This window comes from Halichoeres trimaculatus, unplaced genomic scaffold (genome assembly GCF_033239565.1).
Source record: "Halichoeres trimaculatus isolate MK-OKI-2021-1 unplaced genomic scaffold, fHalTri1.1 fHalTri1_scaffold_16, whole genome shotgun sequence".
Lineage (NCBI taxonomy): Eukaryota > Metazoa > Chordata > Actinopteri > Labriformes > Labridae > Halichoeres > Halichoeres trimaculatus.
The window spans coordinates 22,401,799-22,417,807 of NW_027437194.1; the positions used below are offsets into that span (position 1 = coordinate 22,401,799).

The following is a 16,009-nucleotide window of genomic DNA, read 5'->3' on the forward strand; positions in this document are numbered from 1 at the left end:
TTCAGACCAACAACCATGCCACATTCAAAGTCTCTTAAATCACCTTTCTTCCCCATTCTGATGCTCGGTTTGAACTGCAGCAGATTGTCTTGACCATGTCTACATGCCTAAATGCAGCAGAGTTACTGCCCTGTGATTGGCTGATTATAAATTTCTTTTAAAAAACAAGCAGTTGGAAAGGTGAGAAAGGAAAGTGGCTGGTGAAGAAAGATCAGAAGAACAGCCCGAAGTGGCGGTCAATGGGGTTTCAGGCTTCATCTGGACAGCTGAGGTTCACCATAGTTGCGCAAAGAAAGTGACTGTTTGTCAAAGACTCTTTAACTTCTTAGATTCAGGCAGAAGCAGACAGAAAGTAAAAGATGTTGAGGCTGATTCGTTGTCTGGTTTCCCTGAAATGAACTCCTCATTAACAGGTGTTCATGTTCCTTCAATAAGAGAGCTTAACGCGTTTCATTAATCAGCTTCTTCATCTGTGGTAATGAGATCAAACAGATTAAACAACATATGGTAGAAAGGAGCCTGTGATGATTGCTGTTGGGGAAGAAATCACTAATTGATTGATGATTTGATTGATTGTCAAAGATACCTGTGCTGGATGTAATGGGTGCAGATTTTCAAACCTTGTAGAAAGTCTTGAATCTGTCTCTAAACTGAACAAAATAGGATCTCCTAACCACTTTATGACACACCAAGGTCTACTCATAGCTATGCACCTGACAGGCCTCCAGAGGGTTGACCAATCAGAGAGAAGGGGGTTTGTGGAGCAGGGAGTCTTAAAGAGACAGCAGCTAAATTAAGTGTTTCATAAAGAGACTGAAATAATCTTTTTCTAAAACACCAGGGAAAGAAAACAGATTTTTCTTTGCTGTAAATCATATAAAAACACTACGGGAGCACCAGAGGGACATAATAATGATTTAAAAAAGCACAATACACTCGCTTTATTGACACATTTGTTCTTGTATAGGGTGTTTATGGACTGATCTGAATTGTTTGAGATTAAAATTTAGGCAAATACTTTTGGGGACCAAAGTTTATTTATTTATTTATTTTCTAAATTTTATTTTTTTTTCTTCTTTTTTTTCTTTTTTTGTTTTCTAAATTTCTTTTTTTTTTTCTTTTTTTTCTTGAAGAAATTAAAGTTATATGAAAATACGATTACCTGTGAACAAAGTGCTTTTGGTACCAGGATTTACACCATCAAGTGAAATGGGAACGAAAGCACAATACGTCCTTGTTTAAGTATGTCACTGCGGGAGCTGGTTCAGCTCAGAGGGGTTAATGCAAAAGAGGTCATGTCCCACATATGTTCTAGTCCTTGAGGCTGGGTTTGCCTCCTCACCTCAGCCCTTTGGAGCAGGCCAGTCCACATACTCCATTCTAAGTTTCCAGATTTTTTCCAATGTCCTGTCTCAACACAAACCCAGAAAATCCAGAAATTGTTTTAGATAGAAGAGTTCTCCACCTGGCTCTTTCAGGCTCCTGTATGAGCAGATATGTTTGGTTAAGTAACCAGACCTTTTTCATTCAGATAACATGAATGTGGTTTAAAACAGGCCTTTATGGGGAGCTGGGGTTTGGTTGAACTAAAGCTGACCCATGAGCTTTAACAGGTTGAGTTATAGTGGTTCAGGACTGGGGATGAGGAGCTCTCCAGGGTGCTGATCTGGCTAACAGGATCTGTTTTAGGGAGCTGTCCATGGTGCTGATTTCTCCACCACCTGGATGCTCCTGGCACAGTAAAGATTTTTACATGAACATAAAATGAAGAAAGATGATCCTGAAAGATTTATGTCACAGGAATGAACCAAAATGCTGAGGTGATCCCGTTTGTCATGGAATCCATGGATCTTAGAAATTTTGAACTAGTCCTATCAGAGAGATGTGCCAGTTATGCAGCTGAAATAAAAAGTACCAAAAACATGCGCACACACTACATCTGTGTCACTTAGTTGATTGCACAAACATACATACACATTAACACACATGCACACATCCAGCCACTACATCCATCACTGTCCAGGTGTGCGTTTTGGAGCCATGCTGGATGTGGAGTGTGCTCCATCAAATTGACTTTCCTGACATGTGGAGTGTGTGTTTCTGTGTGTTTCAGTGTGTTTCTCAGTGTAAGTGGGTGTGTGTAGGTGTGTGTGTGAAGCAGACTGATGAAGCCAGTCCCAGAGATGGATAAGACTGATATTTGATTTGTTAAAGATATGCAGTCGGTCGCGTCTCACAGCCTGTGTGACAAGCTCGTCTTCCAGCCCTGAGGGGAAACAGATCAGGGGTCAAAGGTGCAGGTTGGCTTTATTATCTCGTCACAGAGATGGTGTCAGGTGTGTTATACCTTCTTGTGTGCTGCTGCTGCAACACACATACACACACACATATATATTTTATAGTGAGGCAGGATTTGAGAGTGTTTCTCCAACACTAAGATGATGTTTGTATTAATGACCTGAGCTCTGCAGAGATCTACATTCCTCTGGAGTCTGACTTTTCTCTGTTTGCTCCTCATAACAGGTTGTAAATATGCAGTTTACAGTTTTCATGAAAAAACAATGAGGCAGCCATGAGCATAAACACACATATACACACACATACACACAGAAATAAAGCAGCAGCTGCATTAATGATGTGTGTGTGATCTGAGGGTGTGTGTGGTAAGATCAGCTGGAGGTTTTCAACACAATGTTTCACATGAAGCATTCTTGGTTATTTTTACTGTTTCAGAATTTTTGCCCAGAAAGACAACTATAAACTTTAAAGAGGGGGTATGCTATTTTTTAGTCTTTATTCTGTCCCTCTGGTGCCCCCGTAGTATCTTAACATGATTTGCAGCTCAATAAAATCTGTATTTTTCTCTCTCTGGTGTTTCACAAAACTCTTCTTTTACCCTCCAACTGCACAATTCTTGACATCCTTTTTAGTGCACTATTTTAATTTTTGATTTTTAATTTTATTTTAACTTATTTTTATATACTTTTTAAATTCCTCTCTGTACAAAGCTCATAATAACAATAATAATAACAATAATAATAATAATAATAAAAATAATAATAATAATAATAATAATAATAATAATAATAATTCTTATTTTTATTATTATTGTTATTATTATCTTATTTTTTTCTTCTTAAGCTCTATTTTTTTCTATTTTTGTAATATTTAGGGTGTGTTTGTAACAATTACTTAAAGAGACTGAGGTTAACAGCAGTCAAATTCCTTGTTTTCTTGAGATACTTGGGGAATAAAAGTGATTCTTATTCTGAAATGGTTCATTTTAGCATCTGTTTCTTTTAGGGCCCCCTTTTCATAAACTCCCTTCGCTCTGATTGGCCCTCAGTGTAAAGGCCTTTTAAAGGGAGGAGCTATACCTTAGTGTTTTAGGCCCTACCTTCCAAGTCCAGTCATGAACCAGTTAGGAGATCCTCATGTGATGACCTCATCATTTCAGCAAGTATCGAGAGGATCTGGCGCCACTATTTCAGAACAGGTTGTTTTGAGTAGTTTACAGACAGATTATGGAATTTCTGACTGATTTGTCCAAGTTTTGCACGTGACGATTTCAAGAACACTAATATATGAATAAAAACTACAGCAAACTTTATTTTACACCCAAATGTCCCACTTAGTCCCTTGAGTTATTGCAGTGTTTGCTGAAAGTATTCTCAGCCACTGACTCTAACAGGTTAATCTGAACATTCTTGAACCTTTCCTGCTAACACTAACTGGACTGTGCCATGAGACCATGTGCAGATTAAGCACAGAATAATCTTCCTATGTATGAAAGTTCTGTGTAGGAGTAAATGTGCTGAGTTATTTGTGGGTTTTTAGTGGGTTAAAGACATTGACAGTAGAAAGAGTTTTAGACTTTGTGTTGCTAAAGGATAAACTTCCACCTTTGTTTAACCTCCTGTATTTATTACCTTTAAATGAATCTGCGGTTCCTCTCAGTGTCATTAAACTCTGACAGTATTTAAATCCCTCTGTTGTCTAACAGAGTCAGTGTTCAGGGCTGCGGGCTCAGAGCTCAGCTTGTAGCAGCAGAAGTGTGTCACGCTCTTTGAAACTCGGCGTCTTTAAGACAAATGTGAAGGTTTTCAGTATTCTGCTGCAGCGTGTTTGTCTTTGAAGTTCATATCGACGCTGCAGGAGTCACAGCTCTCCCTGAAGGCTTTCACCTCTCACCAGACACCCCCGTCCAACAGCTCCTGTTGACTTAGTCAACACATTAGCATATGGAACAATAGTGGAGTTTAAATCCGTGACAAAATATTGTGTTCAGCTTTTCATTTCCATACTTACAGACCTCAGAGTCTGGCTTCTGTTTGTGGATTTATGAGCTGTGTGGAGATGTGCACATCTTAAAACAGACTCTGAATGTGCAACTTCAGTACAGAGTCAAGTTGTCTGACAGGAGCACAGGAAAGTCTCCATCTCTGCCTTCATCATGCTTTGGATGACGGAGTGCACTGCTTTTTTTCCCGTCAATGCTTTTTGGGGCTTTTAGAAATGGCTGTGACTCGCTTTAGACTGTTTTGTCTTAGAGCTAGTCTCCTTTCAAATGTCAACAAATTCATCTGCAGTGTCAAAGCACCATCAAGACCAGCACAGGCTGAATATCCTCCATGCTAACAGGCTAAGTGCGGTGCTACACAAAACAATGTCTTCACCTTCACAGCATCGCTTTGCTGAAAGGCCTCCTTTACTTTCTTACTGCCCTCTAATGGTCTGCTGGTGTTTTGTGATTACTTTTTGCTCCATATGTCATTGACCTGATTTACAAAATGTACCGTGGACTTTGACTCGTGGTGGAAACCCAGATGGACAATGGGCTACGGGAACCATGTTCGGCCAAAAACTAAAGTTACCAGACCTTCTGGTTGAAAAGCAGAACTCAGTCCCTAAAGAAAGGGTTTTCAGGAATTTCTGTTACTTGTTAGTAAACACATCATTCAAACAAAGCTACTCCTCCTTGGATCAGTGTCAGAGGCGGCACACACCCACTGCCTCTGACCGTGACGACGTGACCACACTCACTAACCCAGTGCACCTGACTTGGAATGTTAGCCCAAGCTAATCACTCGTCCCACGTCACTTTTTGTCCCATGCTGCTCTCCAAGTTCCTGAAAGCTAGTTAAAGGGGACATATCATGCTGATCCGTGATTTAATACTTACATATAAAATAATTAAGTTGAAAACAAGACCTTTCACCCCCTGAATTTTCAAAATAAGAGATATTGTATTTTTTTTTTTATATCCTAGAACGAGATTTGATGCCTCTGAAAATAGGTCATTGACATTTGGCTTCGAGATTTCAACCTTCATGACGACACGAGGATCCTCTCTTTTTATTGGAGTAATCTGATAAAGCAGCTCCTCCTCTGTGATGTCAGTTAGTCACACAACCGCCACCGAGGGATACACCCACCAAGAGCTGAGTATAAATAAAGCTCCCTACTAGCTCTGGCTAACTTGACAGAGTGCTAACATAGTGACAAACTGACGGTAGAGGCGATCTTTAGACTACACTTTCAGCATGATGGATAAAACAGACAGAGAAAAGTGAAGGTGCAGGATGGAGCCCTGTTATAGAAAGAGTTTATTGGTGAAGTCTGCCTATATTTCCACGTATAAACTATACATGTTACAGTACCGGTTTGACTCTCCACACTGAAGCATCCTGAGATGAACTGTGTCGAGGTGGATTTTCTTCCTCCTGAGCTGCAGAACCGTCTGGGTCTGACTCGGGGTCCAATACAAAAGGACGTATCCTACACTCTGCCATTTTATTAGTGCTATCAATGCCTTACGGTGAAGTTTTGGCAAACAGCAAACTCGCTCGGTCTGCTCCATTCAATGTGGTGATTTTGTAAATACTGCCATGCTGCAAAAACCGCCCCCTGGCTCTACCCCCTCCACCCCTCTGATAGAACTGACCAATCAGAGCACAAAGGGCTGTGACGTTGCGAGGTTACTGGAGGTCATTCTTGAAACGGCGTTGCAATGAGATCTTCAGAATGGCCTGAACTGAGGACATTGAGAACGCTATTGTGGGGCAATGAAGGAACTAAATGACTTGTACTGAGGGCAGAAATGCTTTACAGGCATCCTAGTCTGGCATAGTGAAAAGAAGAAACAAGCATTATATGTCCCCTTTAAAGTCAAGCCAAGCTTCAACCTCATTCAGAAAAAAGCTTTATCTGTTTGTCATTTTGCTTCACTTTACTTTACTTTACTGTTTTTCTTTCTCCGTGTTTCGTCCATTATCATAGCTGCTCAGGATAGCATCTTCCACTCGCTATTATCAACATGAAAAGTCACTTGTGCGCTAGGCATGCTGTGATTGGCAAAGGTAAACATGCTTACTGCCCCGCCTAGAAACATCCCAAAACAACCAAAACATCAACATACAGGCAGAGGAAGGGGTTTGAGGCAGACACAGACACTGACACACATTTATAGAGGCCTGAAGGAGACGATTGAGCAGGATTGTTGCAGTAGAATGTGATATTCTTTTTAAGACAATCTTGCAGACCCTTCCTTTAAGGTGACCTTTTTAACTTTTTTAAATCCTCTAACACCTGGTCAAAATAAATGTTGTTATATAAACTTGTTATAGTCTAAATATTGTGCTTTTAAGAAGAGAGAGTTGTGCTTTTTTTGCAACATGTGAGAGTGCTAAAACATGTCTGCAAGGGACCCATCTAAGATGGCTAGAGCCCAGAATTACGGATAACTGAGTTTATTTGTCACATTGGGTGACACAAAGGTTGAATCTGAAGCTTAGGACTATGATGCACTGGTGTGTAATAAATAAAAAAAAACATTGATTGCTCTTAATCATCTTTTTCTGTTTCCTCTGTTAAAGGCGCACAGGCTCAAAGTGTTCTGAAACGTCCTTGAAGATGGTCCATGAAAAAGATGTTAGCTCACTCTGACAGCAAATATGTTTGAATGTTTCTATTTATAAAGTGCAGACATGTCAGAGCTGTTTGTTTGTGTTTGCAGACAGTGTGTCAGCTCACTCGTCGCACAGATTCTTTCACAGTGAAGCAGAGACAGGTGGTGGCGTGTTAATTATCTCTATAGGTGTCTTTAAACGCCGTCAGCTGTCATGTCAGCGGATTTCTCTCAGGGATGTGTTTCTTTTCACTCTGTCCTTGTTTCTTGTACACACACATTAAACAGGCTGTCTACTGTAGGGCAGGCGTGCAGTTCTTCATCAGATATTATGTAATTCAGACTTTTAAAGGTTTTAAGATGAAGGTGATCCATAACATCTGTTTATGTACCACAGTGGAGATATGCATAGCGACACCTTCCAGACAAACCATCAGTTGTGTCCCTTCTTTCATCCTCCATGGATTAATCTCTCTCTGCATCTACACTCCCTTCACTCTGTCTTTCTGTCTGCAGGACTTCTCTCCGGTCTCTGTTTGTGGATGGTAACTGATCCTGAAGGCTTTTCTTTGAGACCCAGAGTCCCCTGCCCTCTCAACTTTCTGATCCCACAATAATAAAACCCTCGGCTCAGATTTCAGACCCACCCTGGGTGCAGAGAGGTGTTAGTTTCTTCCTCTGTGAACACACTCCTCTGTGTTTCTGTGTTTGTGTGTGAGGCATTTATCCGTGCACCTCTGGGATATGACCTCAGTCTGCTTTCATTAAAGCCTGAATAAATAGCTTTAGAGGAAAACTTCTCAAAGTTGAGTCAGAGATGCAGAAGTTCAGTCTGATGTGCTTTTATTTGATCTGCATGAACCAATTAGTTTGAAAACAAGACTTTATTTTGAAAGGTCATAGTTCTGCTTGGTTTCTGGGAGTTTATTTGATCATACTTTCACTGGTTGTTTTTTATGGTCTTTCTTTGAAAATAGACTCTTCCTTTAACAAATCTCTGTAAATATTTGTGAACCAGGAGTTTCTGTGGTCAAATGTTGTCTCATTCTCGTCCTGATGGAGGCTGCTCTGGTTCAGAGTCTACTTTGTCCTGTTTTGCATGTCATGACCACTCAGGGCTGCATTCAGGTCAGTTTATCACCTGGACTCTTCTACTACAGAGCCATGCTGTTGTAATACTGCTGAATGTGGTTTGTAGTGGTCTCTCTGAAATCTGTAAACTCCTCCTGGAAAATGTCTGGATGGCAGCATATGTTGTTCCTAAACCTTTAGATACTGATCAGCATTAATGGAGCTTTCACATGTGTGTAAACTCAGACTGCCACAGACTGCCACTTGAAATTTTCATTTCGTTTATTTGTTTATTTGAACAGTTTAAAGACAAAACAAGACAAAAACAGAACACAGATAAATAAAATGTAAGATGTGTTTGAACAGAAAAAACCCCAAAACAGTTAAAGAGACAACTCTAATAACATTGATCATTATACCTTGTTTGAAAGGGTGTAGGATGAAGTCAGAAAACTTTTTTGTCCTACCCCTTAGTTTTGCACATTTATAGTTTAATCTGTCAGAGAATGTGTATAAAAACAAAACAAAAGAAAGTGCATCACAATAAAACAAAAAAACACAAACAACACATTTTTGTTTGTTTAAGTTTGCTTCCTTCTCACTCATGTATCCACAGTTTATACAAATCTGTTTGAACTGTTAAAGAGAACTGTATTTCATTTTTTTTTACTGCATTTGTTCCACAAATTGACTCCTTTAACTGATAGACACTGTGTTTTGGTGGTAGCTTGAACTGGCTGTTTTTTTTTTTTTTTTGAAAAAGCAGAATCCTCTGAGGTTGTGCTTATTTCCTCTTTTTTGAAACAACTTTTGGATGCCCTGTGGTAACTGATTCTGATTTGCTTTGTGCATTATTAGAAGTATTTTGATGTTGACCAAGGCCATGAATTTTAGTGCTTTCAGTTTGATGAAGAGGGGGTTAATGTCAGATTAGGATTCACCCAAGCACAGGACAGTTTTCCACTCAGGCTCAGGTCTAGTGAAGTCTCTGATGGTTCTAGATCAGGTTCATATTTGGTTTCCTCTTTGCTGTTTGAACCTGACTTTGCAGATGCAGTGATGAACTGTGTTCACAGACATGCGGTGATCTCCACTACAGAGTCATGTCTGTTTTTAATGCAGTGATTTGATGCATATTACACAACAATTCATGATGCAACAGGCTAAATTTAAATAGGTTAAGGTAGCATACAGTAATGTAGGAGATGGCCCCATAGAATTACTTGTGACAGGATACAGAATGCATTTATTGCAACACTAACATTATATTACAGTATTGTACAAAACACCCAGTAACACACAACACAATTAAGTACTGCACACTCTGTTGTTTATATAAATTCTTTACATCCATATAACATATCTACTGCTGGTAGATGTAATTTTTTTATTTTATTTTATAATTTCCTCCTTTGTCTGAAAGCTAGCTGAGCTGATAATGCCAGAAACTGAAATGGAGCAGAAGATTACAGATGGATTAAATGAAATAGTTCAAGAGGAGTGTTAAGATTTGTTTTAAATGATGTAAGGAGAGAGGGAGGGAGAGAAGGGGAAGGAGGAGGGGGGGTGTCTCTCCTCTGTGTTCAGTAGAGTCCTCTCCTCAGTGTTGGAGCTGCACCCTGACAGAGCACAGCTGAGCAGAGCGGTCAGATGATGCTCTGCTCTCTGGAGTATTTCTGGCAGGATATGAACTCTCTGCTCGGTCTTTACCTACTGGAGACTTTTGGTGTCAGTTTAACGGGATTATAACTCTTTAACTCCTGCTCCGAGCCTATCATCTTCCTCCACTTTCTCCCGAGTGTCTGCCTGCTCTGCAGCCGGCGGAGGCAGCTCTGACTCCGGGTCTGAGATGCCTCTGCCTCCGCCGCGTCCCCTCCGCTCCTCCCTGGCAGCAGTGACCCTCTGACGGATCTCATTCTGCTCCTTAAATATGATGAAATGGCAGCCCCGGAAGAAGGTGAGTGAGTGAGTGAGTGAGTGAGCTGTGAAGTTGTGCAGGAATGGTGCAGGAATGTGGGGTCTGTCGGACCGGCTCCGTACCGGATCGGCTGAGCTCTTAAAGCCCCCACAGAGCGCGCGGTCACGGACACTTTATTAAAGATAATCCGGTAATAGCTCCGCGCTCACAAAGACACTGCAGCTGCATGTCCGTACAGGATTACAGCAGGATTATGCAGGAGAGGAGAAATGTCTTAAAGCTGCATAAAGTGGCTTTAAACCCACTGTTCACTGGAACACTAAACCAACTGTGGCTGCTCAGAGAGCTGCAAGAGAGAATTAGAGCAAACAAGTCACTGTGAGAGCTCATAATGGTGCTTATCAATTTTAAAGTGTCAGGGAGACAATTATAGAGCTGATAGAGCAGCTGTGTTGGGTAAATACTCTGTGCGTCAAGAATGCAAGAAAACTGCAGATTTAGATATAAATGTAACATATATACAAATTAAAGTCCATTTATGAGAGTGACTTTCAGCTCTTTAACAGGTAGGCTATGTCATTATTTTTAGCAACTTTAAAAGTTTATAGTGCACAGGTTTCTCTTTTCAAAAATTGTATTTAAAACTTGGTTAATCTAAACTACCCAGGATTTGTTTCTGTATGTTTTGTGACCTCTACAGGTAACCACTAAATGATGATTTTTTTAAACCCTTCTAACACTAAACCAAGGCTGGACTGAGTATCAGCCTTGCCTCTTTAAGTCTGATTTGACCATCTCAGTCAGCTTTTTCTTTGAAATGAGCGCTTGTAAAATAAATACCTCCAAGTGCTCATCTTTGGCTCTGCTGCAGGTGTCTTTCTTTACTTCTGTCTGTTTTTACTCACCACTTTATCTCCCCTAATGTCCCGCCCACAGCTCCACCTGATTGGCTAGATGTCACAGGACTGTGTAACTGTCCTGTGGCTGTAATTGGTTTACTAATGATGTCTGTAAATTAGGTTAAAAATTTCAGATTTGATTTCAAATCTCACTAAAGGTGCATAGAGTCTGGTGTAGGAGTTTTTTTGTATCCCAAATTCAACATTTTGGCATATTTGAACTTTAATAACCAATATCTGTGGACCATTACTCCACACTCTGTCACACAAGTCATTTTTGGATTGTATTTTTAAGCTTTGGGAAATAGTATTTTTGACTTTTAAAGACCATGAGTGTTTTTGCATGAGTAGATCTCAGTACATGTATGTTTGGACACTACGCGTAGTGCTGATAGAGTCTGTCTGTGTGGTCATTTATTGGTGTTTGAAGCGTCCTCGTGTCGCTGAGCAGGCTGTGTGAATGGGTTCAGTGTTTGATGCCTCACTGTGTTTGTTTCTGGCTCAGAGATCACAGAGGACATGTTTTCTCTCTGAAGGAGTGAGAGGAGTGTGAGGAGTGTGAATCCTGATCCTGATACTGTTAAAACAGAGAGGGTCCCAGTGGGGTCTGTGTTAACTGATGGGGCCAGACTGTCAGCTGTTGGAGGGTTAATGGCGGTGATGAGAGGAGGAGAGGAAGCTGACATTCAAACTGTTCAGTTGGAACAAAACAAGGTCTGGTTTTAAGTGTTTTCTGGTCTGATATGTGTCCACCTGTAGACCCTTGTCAGTGTGGATAGTTTACAGCTTCATGTTGTAGAAACTTTGTTCATGTGATGAAGAAAGAAGAGTGTTTGTGACGTAAATGTCAGTGTTTGATTCTTAAAATCCACTTGAGACTGCAACAGGTTGCCAATCAGAGCTGTGTCTGTGTTTGAGATGGTGAAGAGCCCACAGTTTGCAGAAATCATATGAAACTTTAACGACAGTGGCTTAACCAAACGAAGCACACAGTGATGACTCTACAGAGGAGATGTAAGATGTTTTCCTTTGCAAATACTGCATTCTGTATTGAGATCTGGATCTGGTTTACATGAACAACTGCCTCAGGATGCTCTCAGAGTGATGAAAGCCTCTGAAAGAGAATCACAAAACTCTCAGTGTATCTGTGTATGTGTGTTTGCTGTGCAAACTATCAGCCTCCTAACTGCTCTGAGAATCTGTGGAGTATTTCCTGTGAGTATGAGTCAAGAGAGGGAACATTTATAAAAGCTCACGTCAAGGCAGATTCTTTTATTCTGAAGGCGGAGGATGAAACGTCCTTGTGCTTTTGTTTAGCTGCAGCGATGGTAGAGAGTGAAGGTGGTCAGTGTGTGTGATGTATTTCTGCAGATCAAACTCTGATGATGTAAGGTGTCAGAAAATCAATGCTCCTTTCTGTTCAGCAACGTTCATAGTAAATAAGAGCTGGTACATGGGCACAAACACACACATCATGATGATACAAAACCTGTGTGAGGTCGTCTCACCCGAGGAGTGAAATAAAATTAAAACCAGGACAGAAGGAGAAGGGGGTTGTTGAAAAAATTGAGAGAGAAATAAACGGTGTTTGATGAAACAGAGTTTGTAGTTTTGTTTAAAAACAGGAAGAAAACTCTCACACAGCCTCAGCTTCATCTCTTATCCTCTGGGGTTTCTTCTCCGATGAGCGAAGCTTTATGTAGGCTCACATTAGTCCTCATTAGGAGCTAATTTATGGCTTTTTATCCTCCTTGACCCAAAAAGTCTTAACCCAGTGTGGATATATCTTTAAATGTGTATAAAAGCCTCGTTGCAGGAACCACCCAGAGGACAGGGAACTGAAGGCGTAAGGATAAACTCAACCTACGATTCAATTCAAGTCTGTCTGGTTTGTTTAAAAGTGTCTGACCGCTCTGACTGAAGTTGAGATGTAGACCTGCAGGTGTGCACTCTGAAATGATGCACAGTGTAACAGTGTTTGGAGCATGTCTCCTGACTGTGTGTTTGTCCTGTGAGGGTCTCAGCAACTAAGTAAAGTAAATATAAGGAGATCTTTCTCTCCCCTTCTGAGGGGGACTGTTATTTTTCATTCAGCAGGAGTTCAGGAAACATTTCTTTTCCTCTTGGCTCACTCGGTTTGTCTGTGCCCTGTGCGTTATGTGTTTACTTACAAAGCTAAGCTGATTAAAGCTGCACTCCTGCTTCAGCTTTAAGACTCTGTAACTTAAACTCCTCTTTAACCACAGACACAGTCAGACGCACTGTTTGAATGTGGACATTAAATGATCCCTGAATTCTCCTGTAATCCAGATTAAAATGCTCTGCTGGCTGAGGACACGTCTGATGAAAACTCAGAGGATAGAAATGTCATCTGGGTGTCTTAGGGGTTCAGATGATTTCAGCACTAATCAGAATAGAATAGAACAGAATATGAAAGGATAGAACTTTGTAACAAGTACAACAAAATTGCAGTCACAGCAGCAATCAAGAAAACAAAAGTAAGAAAGTGTATAGAAAGTGCAAAAAGGTCCATAAGAAAATAGATGATGACAGCTTGTCCATCATTGTCCAGTTCAGCCAGCCTCCACCTCCACAGGGTCCAGGACTGAGCTTCTTCAGTCATGCTCCATCTCTGTCTCCTAGATCCTGTCTCTTCCAACATGGCGTTGGTGTCTGATGTTAGCTCCGTTAGCCATGTCTGTGAATAGCATGATGCTACTCTGACCTCTGGTATTCCCTCTGTTGCTGGGTTAGCATGGCTAGCTCGTCCACCTTATTGGAGATAGATCTTACGTCCCCAATAACGATGGATGGAAGGACAGGTCCATGCCATCACTTCTTAGCTCACACCTGAGAACCAGCACGTCATCCTCACCTTGAGGGAAGACATCAGGCCTTACACCAGTTAGCATTGACATGCTACAGGCTGCTAACAGCTGAGTTCACATGAAAACAATGCGGCCATGGTTACATGTTGGATCTCCAGACAAACACAGGAGAAAAAGTAGTAAAAATGTCACTGAAGCCACAAAAAGTTTGGTGTCCATGACCAACAAATGAGCCATACAGAGTAATGATCCACTCCAAATACAAAGATTACGAAAAAGAGACAAAAGAACTACAAGAAACGTACAAAAAAGAGAGAGCTGCTGCAAAAGGCAGCCATGGCCAACAGGGCGGCACCCAGCAATTACATATTTACTGTCTATTTATCTGTCAGTCTTTGAATATTTTAGAGCTGTTTCTCTTTCAACACTTGTGATTTCATTAAATCAGAACACACAGGTGTATAAACTCAGGTATTATACCCACATTCCTTCAAAGCAAACATCCTGTTTTAGAATTAAGTTACAAGTTACTGATCTAGTTTTCACATGTTTTCAGCACTGTCACGCTTTGCGGCTGCTGTAAATCAAACCATGTCGCAAAAATGTCCACTGTGTGGGACTACTTCTCTTTGGAAAGAAATGATAGTAAAACAGAGTCTTGCAACATTTGTAAACTGAGTGTTCCTCGAGGAGGTACCACCAGGGCCCACTTTAATACTTTAAGTATAATTTGTCATTTACAACAGACTCACCCAACGGATTACAGGATTTATCAGGGAATGATGTTAGATCGATATCGGGTCAGTATTGGCAAAACATATGAAAAAATTAAATCAAATCGAAAGTAAAAAAATCTGTATGGGGACAACAGATCAGAAATTGTTTGAAGTGGACCAAACAGCTCCATTTATCAGGCTCAGAGAGAAGCTTAAATGTGAAATTTATAGTTGATTGACTGAGGTTTAGTTCATTTTAAAAAGTGAGTGATGTGCTTTCCCACGGCTTTTAACAAACCTCTATATATTCATTTGTTGTAAAAATCATTGAATCTGTCTGTAAACTGATTAAAACACTCTGTTCTAAAAATAGCACCAGATTCTTACCAAACTTGCTGAAATGATGATGTTGTCATTTAAGCATACATTAAGAAAAGTATTTCCTAGCAGCTTCATGACATGTTAGAGGGATGGGGCCTCAAACACCAAGGTCTGTCTGTGGAGCCAGAAACCTTAAAGAGACAGCAGATTAAACAAAGTGTTTCAGACACAGGCTGAAATTATGGTTTTCTCAAACACCCGTGAGACAAAAATAGAGATTTTTTATGAGCTGTAAATCATGTACAGATACTATGGAGGCACCAGGAGAACAAAGACTAATAAAGCACTACACGTCTCTTTAAAACAAACCCAACATGATAGGAGGTGCTTTCTCAAGGTGAGAAAGTGAATTGATGTACATTTTTAAGTTCAGCCCCACAGGTGAGTTGTTCTTCTCTTCTTTTTCTTCCAGAGTTTAGAGTTTGTGTAGCATTCAGTCTTTTTTTTAGCAAATTTGAGCAGGGTGAACGTGAAGTAAACCACAGAAACTGTGAAGCTCCCCCTGGACTATCATGTGTGAACAGGTTTGTGCATTTCCTGACTCCTCTTCTTGTCTCCTCTCCTCCTCTTGAATGAGAGCTGTATTAAATGGTCATGCATTAAAGAAATCCCTCAGTGCTGACCACAGCTCCACTATCTCTCCCCGCCTCCCTCAGAAACGCGGCGTCCCCCTCGGCTGAGCGGACAGCCGTCCCCCAGGAGCTTGTCATGTTGATAGAGCTGCTCGCCTCCAATATCCCCAGGACGTGTTTTTCTTTTCTGTCCGTCCTCCGTTCATTTCACGCTTATCACCTCGTCTGTTCACAGAGATACTGTCTCTACAGAAGCTAATCTGTCCTAAAACGATATTATTCCCCCTCTACCACTCTCCTCCTCACAGCTGCTCCTCCCTCCATCTCTATACGGTTCTCTGGAGGAGAGGAGCACGAGTGGAGCGTTTTTCTTTCATGTAAGCTGTATATAGACAAGAGGAGAGCAGTGTGTGACTCCACTCAGGAACACAACCTCCTTCAGTCTGTGTGGAGGAGGCACAGCCCGGGGAACACGACTGAAAATAGTACAAATTCATTTAAGATGCCAAAGTTGAGTCTTCTGTAGCATACACAAATTTAAAGTCTTCAGCGTCAGTGAGACAGGCTAGCAATCAGCTGATTTTACCATTTAGACTGCTTCAGGGATGGGAACCCTCAGCTTCCTTCACCTGAGGAGTTTCAGACACTTCCATCAGGGTGAAGGCAAACTGCTTTACAGGGACATTTCTTACTGGGGCTCAACCTGTTGAGGTGCAG

General features: G+C 40.9%; 1 protein-coding gene across 2 annotated transcripts in view; it reads left to right on the top strand.

Moving 5' to 3' along the window:
- ttc28 (tetratricopeptide repeat domain 28) overlaps positions 1-16,009 on the top strand; it is a 140,110-nt gene that overhangs the window by 33,053 nt on the left and 91,048 nt on the right. Inside the window, exon 1 of one of the 2 annotated variants that reach the window (XM_074689997.1) lies at positions 9,608-9,935. The exons of the other annotated variant lie outside the window; for it this stretch is intronic. Within the exon in view, the coding sequence (XP_074546098.1) occupies positions 9,909-9,935 (27 nt within the window). The 5' untranslated portion in view covers positions 9,608-9,908. Of the gene's footprint in view, positions 1-9,607; positions 9,936-16,009 lie in introns of those variants that run through there. 2 annotated transcript variants of the gene reach the window in all.